Source organism: Manacus candei, unplaced genomic scaffold (genome assembly GCF_025592945.1).
Source record: "Manacus candei isolate 608988 ecotype Guabito, Panama unplaced genomic scaffold, ASM2559294v1 h1tg000063l, whole genome shotgun sequence".
NCBI lineage: Eukaryota > Metazoa > Chordata > Aves > Passeriformes > Pipridae > Manacus > Manacus candei.
This window is the reverse complement of record NW_026138111.1, coordinates 1951191-1968873: the sequence shown is the minus strand read 5'-3', so window position 1 is coordinate 1968873 and position 17683 is coordinate 1951191. Positions and strand designations below refer to the sequence as shown.

At 41.3% G+C, this 17683-nt stretch overlaps 1 protein-coding gene across 4 annotated transcripts in view; it reads right to left on the bottom strand.

The window, feature by feature from the left end:
• LHFPL3 (LHFPL tetraspan subfamily member 3) overlaps positions 1-17683 on the bottom strand; it is a 239031-nt gene that overhangs the window by 25323 nt on the left and 196025 nt on the right. Inside the window, exons 3-4 of one of the 4 annotated variants that reach the window (XM_051805104.1) lie at positions 9440-9487; positions 8670-8750 (exon numbers count right to left, since the gene is read on the bottom strand). The exons of 1 other annotated variant lie outside the window; for it this stretch is intronic. In XM_051805104.1, the coding sequence (XP_051661064.1) occupies positions 9471-9487 (17 nt within the window). In that variant the 3' untranslated portion in view covers positions 8670-8750; positions 9440-9470. Of the gene's footprint in view, positions 1-8669; positions 8751-9439; positions 9488-17683 lie in introns of those variants that run through there. 2 more of the 4 variants (XM_051805102.1, XM_051805103.1) reach the window with 2 other exon arrangements.

Sequence of the window (17683 nt, the reverse complement as noted above, 5' to 3'; positions counted from 1 at the left end):
TGCTGCATCTTCTCGTAGTATCATGGATGATGAGGAACAATAGGAAAATGAGGATTCCTGACTAGTTGGGTAAATGGTCAAGTTACCTAATTGGATTCCTCCAGACAGATGCTAGCCTTAGCAAGAAACTGACTGTAATATCCTAAAATGGCACAGTGTTTCTCAGCCAGAGGATATATTTTGGTCCCTGTTTTTTATTCTTCTGAGCAAAATGTTATTTTTTTTAAAAAGATGTTTCTATCAGAGAGTGTTCAAAAACATATTTGGCTGAGTTTGCTGTTCCTGAAAAGAGGCTGGAATAAATCTTCAGGATGCTCTAATTAGAAAACCAGTAGCTAAACCAACAGGTAGGAAGAGGAAACTGTCACACTCTGCACATCACTGGGATGAAGTATACTCAGTCAACTTGGATGATTTTTGTGTTTAATTTTATACCTAGGAAGTGACATTAGTGCTATTTACTGCACTAATGTGAATCCCCAGGCCAGCAGTGGCAAGCTGCCACCTGGTTCATAGGTTTTTCAAGGGAGTCTGAGTGTTACCTGTGCTTTCTCTCACAGGGTCTATAAATACTGCCTGTCGTCTTTCATATAACATGCTCATGAAAGGTTATGTGTAGCAGACAGTTTTTGTAGGACTCAGTAAACTTCACCACTGTCAGTGACAGAGTTCCCTTTAAAGCTGATGAAAAGCCTCTAGACCAAATCCTGGAGTAACATTTATTATTAGGGGCATGTAAACTACAAATTAATTAAATTCTAATCACGTGAATAGAGCATCATAATATTTTATACAAGTTATAATTAATTAGACATAAAATTTACAAGCAATGCAGTTAAGTTATGACTTGTGCATATTTTCTATCATAATTGAAAACCTAATACAAATGACTTGACAATCTTTGCTGCAGGATATAATGTCCATTATGGGTGACTTTGGCAAAATGGATTTAGCCCTTTCAAACCCTGTAATTTTGGATGCAATTTTTGTAGCATCTTCATCTTAAAAAAAAAAAAAAAAAGCCCAAATATCCACACTCGAAAACCTTAACCTTCTAAGTCTAGTGCAGAGCACTCAAAATTGCCAGCCACCTAAAAGCACTCTGGGTTACAGACTTGAATGAATTACTATTGTATATACTTTCTTAAATCATCAGTACTCTTTTCTTTCTTGTTTATTAACTTTGATATGCAATTGACAAGTCTGTCACTCTACAATGATCTATTTAATCACAACTAATTCTTGTTATTTAGAAATCTTTGTTGCATCTCTGATCTTTCTAATCTGTTATGAATGTTCTCTTTAAGGAATCTGAAAATGGATGTATTAATTACAAACTACTTTAGAGGAGACTGCTGTCAGGCAAATAATTTTTTGTAAATCAGAGAGCTGAAATAGCTGCTTGGATACGGTAAATATTTTTATTTACCAGCTCAAGTACCACACACAAGGAAGAAGTGAATGAATGTCCTCTGGATGGTGGGTAGTATGCTAAACTTTGCTCAAGAGGGTCTACTGAGATAGTATCATGTGGTCATAGTGTCATTTTCCTTTATTTTTCCCCTGGGAAAGAAAAAAAAATAAAATCTGGACATAGACATCCCCAGACACTTTCCCTATCCAAACCTCATTCATGGATTTCTTTTCACTTTCCAAAGGGAACTCGATATAATTTTAATGTAATGCCGGGTCGTTTATAGGCATTTAAAATACTCTCCATTTCTAATAACCTAGAATGGAGACAGGAAGCATGCAGCAGCTGCATCTCCTCCCCAGAAAGCATATTCTGAATTCAGGATGGTCCCCTGCTACAAAAAAAAATGGTAGAAGAAGACTGACTCTGGTTTACCTTGAGGTAAATTCAAGCAAGGCTAACTTGGGCAGGATCATGGCATTGATTCCTCCTCCAGCTCTCCAGCTGCCCATACTTTGTCTCCACAGAGGACTGTAAGAGAGCTACTGCATGTGTCCCACTGAAGGCAACACCTCAAAACCAGAGGCAGGAATAGCAGGTGGGAGGTCAAAGGATGACTTGAAAACGGCACAGGAAAGATTGATTTCCTGAAAATGTCTTGAACCTATGGAAAACCTGAAAACTGGTATGATTTGAAATTTGCTTTGGTGGTACTCTGGGAGGAGGTTTTGTTTTGCAGGAGGACTGGGATGGGAAAAGGAGGCACTATGAAGAGGAAACGTAAATGAGTCATCTCGGAGGAAAGGAGGAGATAAGCAGGAAAAGCCATAGAGGTGGTTTTATGGAAACTTTTGAAAGGTTGGACCACAAACTTGATGAAGATGATGAAGATGAAATGAGTTACTGTGGTTTGCTAAGGAATTGAAGCAAGGAATTGATCTTAGTTGTGACATTTTGAGGGAAGACAAGGTGAGCATCAAGAGGGCCAGAACAGAGAAGGTCATGGAAACTGAGGATGAAGCTATCAGGGCTTTAAGGTGGGAACAAATAGTAATAGATAATTTTGTAGGATGCTCTTGAGGGAATGTTAGCAAGATTAAATGACAGCATCAGCCTGGAGAGAAGAGGGAAGATGGTGATAATGCTGAAAACAGCACCGAGGGTGTGTGCTGCCGGGATGCAGAAGCTAATAGGTTTACCAGCTACAATCAAACAGGGCTAGGCATGTGAGATAAGACAAGGGGCTCAGTTTTAGCTACAGCCTGAACAGCAAAGTTGGACCAGATGACCCACTCTGGTCCCTTCCAACCTTACCCCTTCTGTGATTCTGTGATTTTGATATTTAACCCAGTACAGCCCCCCATATACATGTACTCTTAGAATCTCAGAATCATTAAGAATCATTAAGGTTTGAAAAGACCTCTAAGATCATTGACTCCAACCATTAACCCATTAATCTGGCTCTATTCAGAGAAGTTGCCTTGGCAGCATTTGAGGATTTTATATATTTTCTCCAAAAGTTTAGCAGGATGGAGGTGTACAGGCACAGAACCACCCACTGTGTGATCCATGTTCGCTTGGTCCAATCTGTATCACACCCTGATCCCATGAGTGTGTGCCTGGGATGTCTCAGACCCAGAGGTTGCAGTGCCTATGATCATGTCAGTATCCAGGGTAATCACCCCTTTCTCTATGTCCTAACCTAGTGTCCCACATATCTGGGCAGAAGCAAGCTTTACAAACTGAAGGGATTATGTGCTGGATATTGCACATACCATGGACTGTACATATCTATGCACATCTGATCTCAACAAGAGACTATCTGACCCACTGTTTTTTGGGTGGCTTGCTGTGCCATGTCCTTGAGGCAGGCCCCTAAAGTCTTTCCTACAAGGATTATATGATCTTCAGCTAGAGGTGAGCATGCTTTCCACAGAGATGCGCTATTGATAGGAAGATATAATGCCTTAGATGAAATCATTACTCATCCTTCCAGTAAGCTCTGTCCTGATTTAGTAACATATTCCATTTGCAGATCATATTGTCTATGCTGAGTCTGCTTTACAACAGGAGTGCAAACAAATTAAACAAAGTTTTGATGTGCCTTTACCAAAGATCTGTCCCTAGTGTCCTTTGATTTACTTCTTGAGATCTCCTCTGGCATGAACTAGATGGAAGCATATTTTTCTCCCCCTCAAAGCTGATCTGAGCTCAACACCTGTGAGATTATATGAGCTCTGCCTTTGGAGCTGGCTTCAGACATCCTGGAGAATGACTGCCCTCCCCTTGGTACATAACAGACTGAAGATAGCTGTATGTCTTCATTTCGGTGAAATTGCTTTTTTCTGCACTTCCTTGGCACCCAGATAGTGGTGCTCTGTGTGTTCCAAGTCAGTACCAAAATGAAAAAAAACCCTGCTGCCTTTTTTTGCTGGCTAACAAAGGGAGTTGCAAAGGTACATGCTGTCCTGGCCTTTAACCACACTTCCCTCTCTAGTGAGGACCAAAATTAATGACAGATCAGATTTGTCAGCAGGGGAATTTTGCAATGTTTGTAATTGCGTCACAGAGGTTAGAGATGGGACTGACCTGTTAATTATCCTTTACACTACTTCAAGTCTGTTGAAGATGGTTTTCTACAGCAAGAGGTATATTTTTCAGTGCACATTTTGATATGAAAGAGAAATCTGTAATAAGAAAAAGCTGGTTCCATGGACACCAGTATGGAGTCTTTTTTGTCTGTAGTCTGAATTTCAGAGGATCATTTTCTGCTGAAAATGCTGTCATTAAGAAGATGAGTACTTGAGGTCTCATGGTGCTATCATGATTGTCAATAGGACTACAAAAGGGGAATATATCTTAAGAAATAATGAAATGTTCTTACAGATGACTGTGTTGAATGACTGGAAAATCCAAAATAGCTGTTCATCAGGAAGATGGGTAAAGCAATGTGTGCAAGAGCATCAGACTGCTCTAGCTCAACTCATGTATAATAACTTGCCAGGTTAATATATTGCCAGGTTGTGAGAGGCTACTGGCCTGTCTAGGTTTGTGCGTGGTAAATTCTTTGTGTAGTCTGAATGCAAAAAAGGGATATCACATGCTGCCACTACAAAGGAAGCCAACATTATACAGCAAATCCAACCCTTAAGACAGTGGATAATTTCTGATCCTTTGGCTATGTTTGATGAGCAGTTCAGCTCTGGTTTCCAAGCACTGTGGTTCCCATAGGACTGACAGCATCCACCTAACACAGGAGTCCCTGTGGTATGGCAGGCTTTGGGGTTGCAGACCCCAGCACAAGCCCAACCAACCTGTGCTCCATAGTGAGTATGGGAGAGGGACCCTGCTCTTGTCTATGAAGATCTTTGTCCTGCTTCAGATCTTCCTGGTCTGTCCAGTGGCTGTTGGCTGTAGGAAAATGTTGGCATTTTGGGGACACATGATGCAGAAAGGCTGGTCAGACCTAATGAAGGATTAAAACTGCACTCTGTTGAAGGAAGGAAAGGTCTGCTGAGCTTTGCAATGTCTCTGATAAAGATCCTGCAATTTTCACAGATCAGGAAGTTGGATAGTTTTTGGGCAAGAGAGACACTGGTATTACACTGGGCAGATTTTGCTTTCCCAGCTGTCCCATGGGCTTTCAGGAGCAAGTTGGTCTGTGGCTGTCAGCCAGAAAAGCACTTAGATGGGAACACACCTCTCAGTCCATGGATCATCCTGCTGAATTTCTTAGGGCTCCTTATGCACTTCCAGGAAACAATGTGCTTTGTTGGGCTCAGTCCAGGGTCTCTCTCAAGTCCCCTTTTGCGTAAAGCTCTTTCACATCCCTTGAAGCCATATTAATGTTCTGGATGGGGCAGGGACTGCACTCCTTGCTTGAGTCATGAAAACACTTTCAAAAATGAATGAGTAGAGTATGCTTCTGATGAAAATTAAAAAGCATCATTCTTTTGGGTTGTGAGAAACATGAGCATCAGGGAAAGGAGAGCCGTGCCTACACACTAGTCCAGTGCTAAACATATATACTCTTGTTTACTCCCTGAGTAATCTGACTTTGAGATCAAAGTTGGCAATACTGGAGAGGATCAGCACGTGGCTGATAGGTGCAGATAGGTGCAGAAGAAGTTGTGGTGTGCACCCTTTTTTTGATGGATGGTTCCCAGAACCCCAGCGGTGGCACTGCAACAGCAGCATGAGTGAGGGATGGGTCAAGTGGAAATGTCAGGACAGAAGATCTTGTGGAGATGACAGAGGCTAGCATAAGTATCTGTCAGCTAAGGACAGCCATGGATTAGGACATGAGACAAGAAATGTCCTGATGGGGGCAGGGCTAGCTCTGTGGTGCAGATAATACCTAAACACAGGGAACAGAGGAAACCCAGCAGTAGGCACGTGAGCTAGACAGTGACCATTTCAGAGCACACTGACTTTTGCTTAATGCTGCTGTGGGGCAGATGAAGCAGCAAGACAGTAGCTGTGTGGACATATTCAAGGCCACCCAGCATCACTGTGAGGAGCGAGGTGCCTGCCTGGGAAGCACAGAGGGTGTCATGGTAAATCCAAAGGCACATGTTCCTGTTACTGGAGGACTTCAGAGAGAAGCCATCAGGACAAGAAACCAGTCTGCTAATCTGACATGGTCAGAGACCATGTGGCTGAAGGTTGAATGAAATTACAGGAGACCATTTGGATCAATGATGGTGTTCTGTGAATAATTTTCTGAAGGATTTAACTTTCACATGAGTAATAAAACTGCGCTGTAGGTCATTAGAAAAACTATTCCCATCATTTGCTCATAATGATGTAACTGGAGGAAGTAACTGTGTCACAGGATTTCATGAAGGATGGATGCTCTGAGGCTCTAAGAGGAAGGCAAATGAGACAACAGGGTCTGCAGAGGAACACATGAGAGGATGATCCAGTGGGCCACAATGTCTGGCTCTGTGGGCACTGCTGGAGTTGACTAAGTATGTAAATTGGCCTGTTGTTATGCTAACAGGCAGAGGCAGTGTGCAGTGGACTTGCACCCTTGTGTGCATGTGTGTCAAGAGGGAGACGACATTTAACAGTCTGCAGTAGTTCTTCAGGTCTGTCCTCTCTTACTGGCAAATTTGTGTCCTGGTGGCAGCCACTTAGACATGCATGCAATTTAGAACTGTGATTAAATTTTTTGGTTGAGGCTTTTAACATCATTTAAAATAACAGAATCATACAAAAACACACAGGAGGGAACTTCAGGAGGTCATGCAGACCACTCCTTGTCCCAAGGTAGGCTAATTGCACCAGAGTCACTTATGATGTTGCTAAATAATATATCCCTAAGGCTTTCCAACACTGGAAGGTCACAGTATCTTCAGGGAATTGTTTTCTCTGTTTTACTCTCCCACTGCTGAAAAGGTGGTGGGAACTTTGTTCATCATATCTGATTTGAATATTTCTTTCTGGAATTTAAAACATGGTTGCAGGTGTTATTATCCACATATAGGCACTGAAAACAAAACACTCTCATTTATGGACTGCTCCCTCACACTTACAAAAAAAAGATAACTGAGTTAGAGACATCCTTGCCATAGAAGAAAATCAGTGGGGAAACCAAGCTTCTTCCAGCAGCACTGTACTGACACAGAAACCAGGGATGGCTGAGTAAGGAGATCAGCATGAAACACCCAGATTATACAAATGAATAGGCTGAAACGTTTCAGGACTTAGCAGCTCTTTGCCAGATATGGGTGTCTGAGGGACAGCTTGCATTAAACCTGTAATGGGGGTCAGAAAACCGAGAGGAGGGATGTGACAATCAGGGGGATTAGCCCAATTCAGGGAATCTGAACTTTGGACTAAGAGTAGTTTAGGGGAAGAAAATGAGAGCAAAAATGCTTAACAGGGTGCTTTGGGAAGAGCATTTTACAAGAGCATTTTACTCATTTTACAAGACTCAAAGGCAAATTCAGGATCCTTAAGTGGTGTTAGAGACAGATCTGTGAGATGTCTCCTACAAAAAATGGTCTGTGGGACATCTATTATGCACAACTGTGGGTAAATGTTGGCCATTGTTTGTTTTACTGTGCAGGATGAGGGAAGATGGATCTTGTGGCAGCAAGGGGAGGAGGTGTGCAGTTGTGGAGTGGCCCAGCTCTGCATATGTCATGGCTCCAGTATTCCCAAAGAGGCACTTTCCTTGGGGAGTGAAGGGGCCAAGCTGAAGCAGGAGCATGGTGACTTTTTGGCAGATGGGAACAGAGACGTACAGTGCTCCTGCCTTGGTGCCGTGGTTGAGTCTCAGAGGCTCTGACTGCTAGCAGGAACTCACTGAGGAGAAGGAGGCAGGGAAATCACAAATCCATCACTGAGACTCTTTTCTGCAACCCATCCCCAGCACTAACCATATTTGAAAATACAACTTCCAGGCTTCTTTTACAATGGTTTCAAATAACAATCTTAGCTCTAGAGAGAATTATTTTGCCAGCTCTATTTTCCCCTGGCTTTGAGTTTGCCATTGACGTTAATTAGGACTTCCTGAGCCTCGTTAGCCTGGCGTTTTCCTTTGTTACTGAGAACAGCGAAGGTGACCTTGCTCGCTAGGTGGATCTTCTCAGCTCTGACAGTCTAATCATTAATGTCTTAGGAACAGAGGCAGGGATCTTACACGGGGAAACTTGAGAAGAGCTATAAAAACATCATGTTAGACAGCTGTCAGTGTCAGCTGGCATAGCTCCAGTAATTCAAAAGTAGAGATGTTTCTGATAGATCATCGTATTCTCACACAACATATGTTATTTAGCACATATTTTCGTTGCATAATAAGAAAATACAACAAATAGGTACATGTGTAAGCTCAGCTGCAAGTGGTTGAACTGGGTATACTGAGGCTAATAATCAGCAATTGATAATCTCCATTTTATTATCCAGAAAAGTGGAACAGTGACCAGCACACTGATATATGGTGATCTGGTTTTGAATGATGGCTTACAGCATAGCTTAAGTTATTTTAGTGGCTTCACTCTAATCCCCACCTGTACAGTCATGAAATTGTAGGATCATTGACAACTATAAGTAGGAAGGGACTTCTGGAGGTCATGTATTCCAATTCCCTTCCCAAAGAAGGTTCAACCAGATCAGGTTGCTCAGGGTCATGTCCAGTCAAGTTCTGAGTATCTCCAAGGATGGAGATGACACTACCTTGCTGGGCAACCTGGTCAATAATTGACCAGCCTTATGACAAAAAAAAACCCCACCAGCATGCTTAAAATATGAGTGACAATCCTGGGAGAAGAGAAACCCAGGTAGGGAATAATTGAGTTCTGTCTCTCAACAACAGGCAGCACCAGAAGACCTGTGTGGATAAGTATGTTTCAAGCTGCTGTGATTGGTCTCACCTTCACAAGCTTTACATACACTAAGATTAAAAGAAGTATATAAACACAGGAAAACATAATATTTGCCTGAATCAAAAATAGTCTTTTTTTAACAGAGACTGTGAAAACAACATTTGTAATCTGAAAGTGTCATCTGTCACACGAAGCAAGAGTTTGACAACAGAGGAGTCGTTACAAAGCGTTCACACTGCGAAGGCACAGATGCTGTAGCAGAGCCAGCTGCACTAGTACCAGCCTTGACTTCTGAAAAAGGCAAACTGGGAGCTGCTGCTTTCCACCAGCAAGCACAGAAGGGTCGATTCTGTTCCTGACCCATTTGAATTGCACGCTTCGACATTTCTACCTCAGATTTCTAAACAACCATATCCAGTGGGGTCCTGATCCTAGCAGGTACTTCTGAACTCAAGAATGACAAACACAGCTTGCAGATTTGCCACTAGCAGCTGCCACAAGCTACTGAAAAAGGCGGAATATTAAGGCTATACAAACCCAAAGCTGAGCTGGGAATATCAATGAAACACATGTTGCTGAACATGCTGCCTAACATCAGAAACACGAGACAACAGCAGAAAGCCATGCAATGTATTTTGGCAGAAGCGCGCAAACATTTCACAGCTTGTCCCCTGGATGCCATGCTCACACTTACGTTAGTCTGTGTCATACTACCTTAACTTGTTTTAAGCATTTCCATCATCTGTGAGGTAGGGAGGGAAAAACAGAATAGTTAAGGTATAATCAAATGAGATCTTGCACATCATAGTATAATTTGTAAACAATCTCATTATTGGCAGTAGTGTGAAGTGCGAATGGTTTCTGTCTCAGTTTATCCAGACAGGGAACTTTCTGAAAGCCAGGTGAGTGATTCTATGGATTATTAAGGAGGTAAATGAAAAAAACCAGGATTAACAGAGAAGAAATAGTGACAGAACATAAATGCACACATAAACAAGCAACGAAATTTTGTGTCAGTAAGACGCATTTTTTTGCTGTCATGTCCGAATGAAAGCACCCAGTAACACCTTTTGATCAGTGGGCAATTTTAAACACTATGTTTATCTAGCTACTCAAAAAATATCTGAAAGAAGAGGCAAAATTAAGAAACAAATACCTACAAATCATTACAATGAATTAGATCAAAGATAAAAGTGTATCAGTTATCATCTCAGTATGTACAGATCTACAAAAGTCTTTCTGCTAGGGGGGAAATTGCAGTAATAAAATAAAAATTATAAATCTAGATCTTGTTGATATACTGCTCATAATTTTTGATTATACTTCCAAAATCATAGGTAACATTTGAAAGACCCAGCCTACCAAATCCTTAGATACACAAACTTTCCTAATGGCTTAGATGTTAAGGTTAGCCATACACTGTGCTTTTAATTACACACCCATAGAAGACTGCTCCAGTGAAATCTTCTGCCTATGATGCCCTGAGAAAGCCCAGAGGAACTTAACAATACTTTGGATTTCAAAGTATCTTCAGTCACCTACTGCAATTTATTGTGAATTTTCAGTACTATGTATAGTGCATAAACCTTTCACGTCTCATGAGGACAGATACTAAGTCATCCAGAAGCTGAAGGATTTTTATCAAGAAAAGAAGTGTACTTCTACATCTACACATTACACTATGGAACAACTAAAAATCCATAACAAGATGGAGAAAACAAGATTACCTCCTGAGAAGGTGGCAGAGTAATCAATTGGCCTAAACTTCTGCTATTCAAGAGGAGCCTCAAAGGAGATGCTAAAATATATAGAATTTGAGACACTATCTTAAAGCAGTAATTTCTTAACTAAGAACACAGACCAATGGTTCTACTATCAGTTGAAAACTGTTCTGAAAAGAATTTAAGGACTTTAATGTGGATTTGAGATATAAATCACAAATAGTCAAAATATCATCAGAGTTGTATTTTCTAGCTGGGTCTAATGCAGAAGAACTGAAAAAAACAGCAAAGAAATGAGAAATAGTTGGAAATATCTAAATGCATTGATTACGTGATTGGCATGTCCCTGGTGAAAATAATCAATATATTAACTTTTCTGAAGAGTCACAGTTGGCAGTAAGGAAAAAAAAGTTTGTGTATGTGTGTATATACTTTCTTTGGAAAAGAATTTGTTTGATTTCTGTTTGATTTCTGTGTTTCTTGAGAGCTGTGACTGTTTTGTATACTCGTCCTGGAGTGGCTCCATTGGCTTGTCTCTTATTATTTCAGCAAATGCAACATGGAACAGATAGAGGTGCTCAAAGATATGCACCCTGGATGAGTACTGAGATACAAAGCAAAGCAGCTGTCTCATTTATAATGCTGGAAAAAAAGCGAGGTAAAATAGCTTATTAAACAAGTGATGGTGATTTTACTATACTGCTATTTTATTTTGATCCTTCTGCACTGCGAGAGCAAACGATCAGGAATTTGTAGCGATGTAATCATTCTTGGCTCTCTGTCTCCCTCCGGCACATCCTGGTTAAGTTGAACTGATGCTGTTTTGTGCAAATTAGTAGGCAGTTGTTACAATTCAGGACTACACCAATTGGATACACTCGGGAAATACCTTAGGAAAACAGATTCCTTATTCAAGTGCTGACAAAGGCTCCCAAGCTCTCCATGCTCTGCCATTCATCAGACAGACAAGCTTTCCCCAGGATTGCCCAAGGATGTCCCTGCCTGTCCAGCCCTGCAGGACACATAGTCTGTGCTGCTGCCTCAGGACATGGGAATGCACAGTCCCTTCCCTAGGATGCCATGGAGAAGACTCAGGGGAGCTCGGGCACTTATTGCCTGTCCCATGGGCCTTGGTTTAGGCTCACCATCCCCATGGAGATGAAGACTTAGTTATCATCCAGTTAGCATAAAGCACATGTAAGTAGACTCAATCTCATTGTTCAAGTGTCCTGGGGAATCTGCACACGTTTATTGTCCTGGGCAACATCTTCTCTCTGCAGGAGACACTCCTGCCACCCTCTTAATTAAGGGCTTATTTAAGCCATTTTTCTCCTCCGTACTTAAATGTTATGCAGCTGCAGTAGGAATAATTTCTGGCACTTCACTGGTTAATAAACAACATTTTCCTTTGCTTGGAGGTAAAAGTCTTGTCCACCCTTGAGTTCCTTCTCGGCACCTTTCATTGAGAGATGTCCCTTTCACTGAGCTTTTCTTTCTGCATCAGCCTGGACTTCAAAATACACATATAATATAGGTTTCTAAGCAGGTTAAGTGTATATAGTACATGTCTGTCTCCTGAGCAAGTCCAGTCATGGGAATGACCCACACTGAGAAGACTGATCCCTAACCCCTTTTCTTCACTAAACTGTGATGATGTGTGTGAGATACTGGCAGGCTTGTGGCCATCTGGGGATGTGCCCACATCCTTGTTTTTATAAGAACATTTCTGAAGTGAATTTCCCAGTTACTGTGCTTGTTCTAGCTGCTAATGAGTAACTGTGGGGCCAAACAGGAGCTCTGCTGGAATAATGTCCTTTCTCCATCATACCACTGGCATGGACATCCGGCTCCCAGCACAGGTTGTTTCATGCCACGGTGCTGCTCCTATTGCTAATGTAGACATTGCCTGATTGAATCCTGCTGACTTGATTGATTCTACTTAAATTAATATGATTTTATGAAAAAAGTTGATAGATCTGGCTCTAAGTGGCATTTACTCCACCATGCTATTTGGCACATAAATCAGCTGTTTGGGGCAGTGGTAACCGTTTTGTTACCACTGTGAATTTAGGAAAAATCCATTAAAGTCAATAAAGAAAGTACATACTTACAGTGGAATAACTGATATTAGCACTTGACTGGTCTTATTTAGAGCAGCCTTGCTCTGGAGGTAGTTTAAAGAGATTCTTCTGTCTTTTGGGATCCTTGAAGTAATCAAGTTCATTACAATTCCTTTCTTCCAAAATATCGTATGAATTATGCATTTGGTTACACAGTTGTAAATCTGCATATAGCTGTTTGTATCCAGTGATAAAATATTCTTTTAGCTTTTTGAATGGTTACAGTAAAATTCTCCATGATGTACATCACAAATAGTATTTTCAGCTAGAAATATTGATGACATCTTGCCTACGGCAGTGAACAGGTTTTAATACAACAATAAAGCATGCCCCTTTTTCTTAATTAGTCTCCATTGATTAAACATGCAGATTATTTACAAAAAGCCTAACACCATGGAAAGGGAGAATAACTAATGCAATGGCTGTATTCCCAGGATCACATGCAATTCATCTCCACTAAGCTAGCTGAGCCTCTATAATCTCAAGGCATTTATGAAATAATAAGGAGAAAGCTTTAGGTTAAGCATATTTAGTAGGAAAAGTATTTGTTTAATTTGTTTCTTATGATGAAATTCTCCTATTCTTGAGGGAAAATGAAAGCACTCAATGAGTTAAAGCCATAGACATCTTGCAGTAAGATGTAAGAAGCCTTGTCAGATCACTAATGGAAACAATCTTTATGATGCTGAGATTTTGTAACTTATAATTAAACTTCACAGTCCAGCCCCTGTAACCTGTATCATCCTCACATGCCCTGTTTTACACATCACAGCAATTAGTGAAGCATACAGTACACATTTAGGTGAAGGCTTTCTGTGAGGAGCTGGTGATGTAGTGACTCAGCAAGGCATCAGAAGGCATTTGCTTGCGCTAAGGCTTTGTACACCTCTGCGGGGGCTGGACCTGTCAGATTAATACAAGGGGCTATTTTTGTAACATCCAAAAAGTTTCTGCTGTACATCAAAGTGCACTAGCTGCTTATTTTAGATGACAGCAACTCTTACATTTGTCTTCAACAACACAGCCTTTAGCAATTTTTTGGTAGGTACATCTCCAAAAAAAAAAACTTTCCTGTGAACCATTATGTAGAAGGAGGGCTTCCAAATTGAGATCATCAGAGACATTTTAATGTAGTGCTTCAAACACTCCAGTAAATTAACAGCCCATATACCAAAGGTAAGTAGCAGTCATGGCAACAGGCTACCTGGGTATTGGGGAGTACTCTGAGCATGTAATTTGGGACAACATGAACATATGGATTTGTGCCCTGCTTTTCTGCTGAGCTGGGGTTTGGCCCCAGGCAGTGCCCAGAGCCTCCTGAGAGGCTGTGCTCTTCAGCTGATCTGGTCTTTTATTTACTGTGTTAATTTTTTTCTCCCAGCAACAGAAATCTCACTTTCCTTCCTATACACTCAGTTGTTTCCATTCTTGAAACCAACCTGCCTGAAAGCTGCTGTTTTCCCTGCAGGCGCTGATGCTGGATGGCGTGAATGTGGCATGCACAGCCTGCCACAAGCAGAGGGGTTGTGCGTTACTTTTCTTTGGCTACTCTTAAATCTGCTTGTGGTGTTTGAGGAACTAATCTGAGCCCATGAGGTGAGCATTTCGCCCTGGCTTCTGTCTCTTTCCCTGTCCCTGAGCTAATGGGATCCTGACTACAAAAGTGTGAAGCAGTGGAAGATGCGAGGCCCCAGATGTGTCCCCAAGGTCAGAATCAAGAACTTCAAGCAAGTTCTAGAGAGAGAATGGAAATTGCCACTGAAGCCAGGTAACTTCTCCAAAATTGTCATCATTAACACTTGGCTTTCACAATGTGCTCTTCATTTGTGTACAACTCAGAAGGATATTGTCAAAGAGGTTGCTGTTACTAACTCTAATGGCACAATGAAGTGACTTGGAAAAGGTGATACCAGAGCCAACAAAGGCACTGAAATTGGAGTGGGCTTTTCTGAGTCATGGGCTGACTCAGCTCTCCTTGCTCCTGTTGCTCCAATGCCACTGGTGCTGCTCCCCCTCCTTGTTTGCCCTTCTGTGGTCCCCTATCAGCTGCCCATCCCTGCTCACCAAAGCACTTACCAAAGTCCCTTAGTTGGCGTGTTCTCCCAGGTCTCACTTGGCAAAATGTAGCTACATCTGCACTTTTCTAAATGGGGATGTATTAACTGCATGCTTAAAAGCTTTGCTGGATGGAGATCTGCACTCAAGAGCCAGACCCACCTTCATTGCTGGAGCCTGCAAGGAGGAGGAAAAGACATTTCTCTCCTTTTCACATGCTGACTGGGAAAGGGGTGAGTAAGAGAAGCAGAGGGAACCCTGACTTGGTTTCTGCAGTGCACTGCTGTCAGCAAAGCACTGAGCAGGGAGGGTCTGAGCACCTGCCTAGATCCCAGAGCACCCTGGGGGGAGCCAATAACAAGGCTGAGCTGAGAAGTGTACTACATCTTAGTAGTTCTGTCATATTTTTTAATAAAAACATTTGGAGAAAAGGTTTCCCCATTGACTTCTGAAAAAATAAACACCTGAAAACCAAACATTTTTTTTTATGCAGGCAGCTATTAATAGTAGTGGTAATATTAGTTTTATGCTATATTAATAATTACCCACATAAAACACATTGTTGGGTTTTTAGTAGGAATTGGGTATTAGTAATAATAATACTTTCATCTGAGTAGCTCTTCTGTTTGCAAAACATGCCAGTGATGGTATCTAAGTGGCACAATGCAGAGGTGCTGGAACCTCTATTAACTAAGCTATTTAAAAGCACCATGTTGTGCCTGTTATTATAAGAACACAGCATTTAACACCCTGTTTAAAGGAAACACAGTTTCTTCCATCTTTTCCTGACTGAAGCTTATCTCCTTTGTTTTCTCAGAGAAGCAACAAAGTTTGGACTTAATCTATTTAATCACACCTTCAATTTTCATCCCTTTATGTTATTATCATCAATGCATGATTTTTAAAAGATCTGTTCCTGAAGATATTTCACTCATCAAAAGGTTTGGTTTTGCTTCTTAGCAAAAGAAGTTTATATAGTAAACTTCCCTGTAGTATAGAAGACAAAAATTTCTTTGCTGAATCACTACAGTCATCAGGAATCTCAATACTTATCTCTATGGCAGTTGGGTGAGGTCTCTTTTAGTTTCTTTCCCTTTTAGGTTGCTGCTTTTGTTTTGGGTGTCCCTAGACTCTGAGTACGGCAGCATGAGCTGAGGGTTCTCACCATGGCAGCTGTAAGAATCATTGATTTTTTTTTTTTGGTTCAGCAGCAGAAACAGAAAAAAAAAAAAGATTTCTGTCAACCTTTTGAAATGAAATTAATTTCAGATCAACAAAATACACGATTTGAGGGACATAGTATAAAAGTAGAGGAAAAAAAAGCCTGGCATCACAAAGTGGAAGAATAAAGTACAGCAGCTATTCTTCCCTGACCCGGTGTTCAAAGGAGAGATGTTCACTGAGGTCAAAAACACAGTCCGTTGCATGCAGAGATTGGAGCCAAAGCCCCTCTTTTACTAGAGATGTTCTCTAGCTCCAGCCAGAGGTCATCTGAAATAAGATGTTCTCCAGCTCTCCTGCTGTGACTATTTTATATTTCATTGCAACTGTACAAATGCTCAGCAGTTGAGCAGAGACACAGCACCCTCGGGTTGTAGCTTGGTGGCAATAGCCAGTGAAGCCATTTACACCAAACTAAATCATACTGAAAGAACACATTTCAGAAACATTCCCCAAAACTTCCTTTCAATGTGATGGATGAGCAGCAGTGATGGCTCCTCTATCCCGGGCAAGGGAGGGCTAGAGCCACTATTGCTGAATTTGACCCAAATTCATCAAGAATTGTTATGACCCCAAACTACATTTTTAAATTATTAAAATAACTAAAAATGATGTTTCTAAATGCTGTTCACCCCTTCTGAACATCAATCTGCACACTAAAAGCACACTTTTTGTGACAGCACATGCCTGTGAGCTCTGTCTGCACACGTGGGAGGGCTGCTGGTGAATCTTTGTGAATCCTTCAGTTCCACCAACATGGTGGTCAAGACAATGCCACGATTTCAACTGACCCCCTTCAGTTTCCCGGTCTCTCTGTCAACCAGCTCCAGCCTGTAGGATCTGCACATTGATGCTACTTCACTAAACTCACAGGTTTAGGATAGAAGTCCCAAGGCTGTATGTCAGCTCTCTCATACGCATTATTATTTTTGTATCTAAATCTTCTTTAAATATTGGGCAGACTCTTTTCATAGCTGAGTAGTCATTTCAGTAAGTGTGGCAGTTGATTTACAGTTTGTACAGTGTACACTTTCTGTACTGAAGCATAAAATTGAAAAGCTTATGTCAAATTCATTCATACATGGACACGCTCAAGCACAAATTAATTTTAAAGCACTCAGAGGGTATATAATGTTTCTATGTCATGCTTTACAAATCTATAAAGTAATTTATAACATAAAGTCTACTTTAGAAGAGAGCTGCAGTAGAACAGATAACAGAGTGATTTCAATCTAAAATATCCCAGTGCTACACTCCCTCAGATATCTGCAATTCAGATCTGATAGGAACCATGAGTAATCACTTTCTAAAGCAAAATTATTATACAAGAAAAGGCTCTCAGTGCAATGTCCTCTTATGAAACCAGGCTATTCTAGGACAAATTAAGTTTTCTAACCATCAGTATGCAGCACACTAGATAAGGGGTCAGATTTGGATCTCAAACTAGTACAAATCAGGAATCACAGTCATGCAGGATCAGGATAAACTCGTTTAGATGGATATTGGATAAATGCTGTGTGCAACTGTAATAATAGGGCCATTGTAATTAACTTCAAGAGAGTTTCCACACCATGAGAATAGATGTCTTCATGCTGACCTTACTGTTGTGGTCCTTCTCTTCTGGATGGCATGGCCCACAGAGGGTACGTCTGCACTGGGTGCGCCTTCCCTGTGCCATCCGAGCACAGGTTCCTTGAACATCCTTCCAGTGCTTTGTGTTTCGGAGGGCCACCAGCTTCTTTCTGCTTTCTACAGCAGGAGCTGGGAATTACCAGCACTGCTTGGCACCAACCTCTTGCTGCACGGGACCAGGGGACCAAG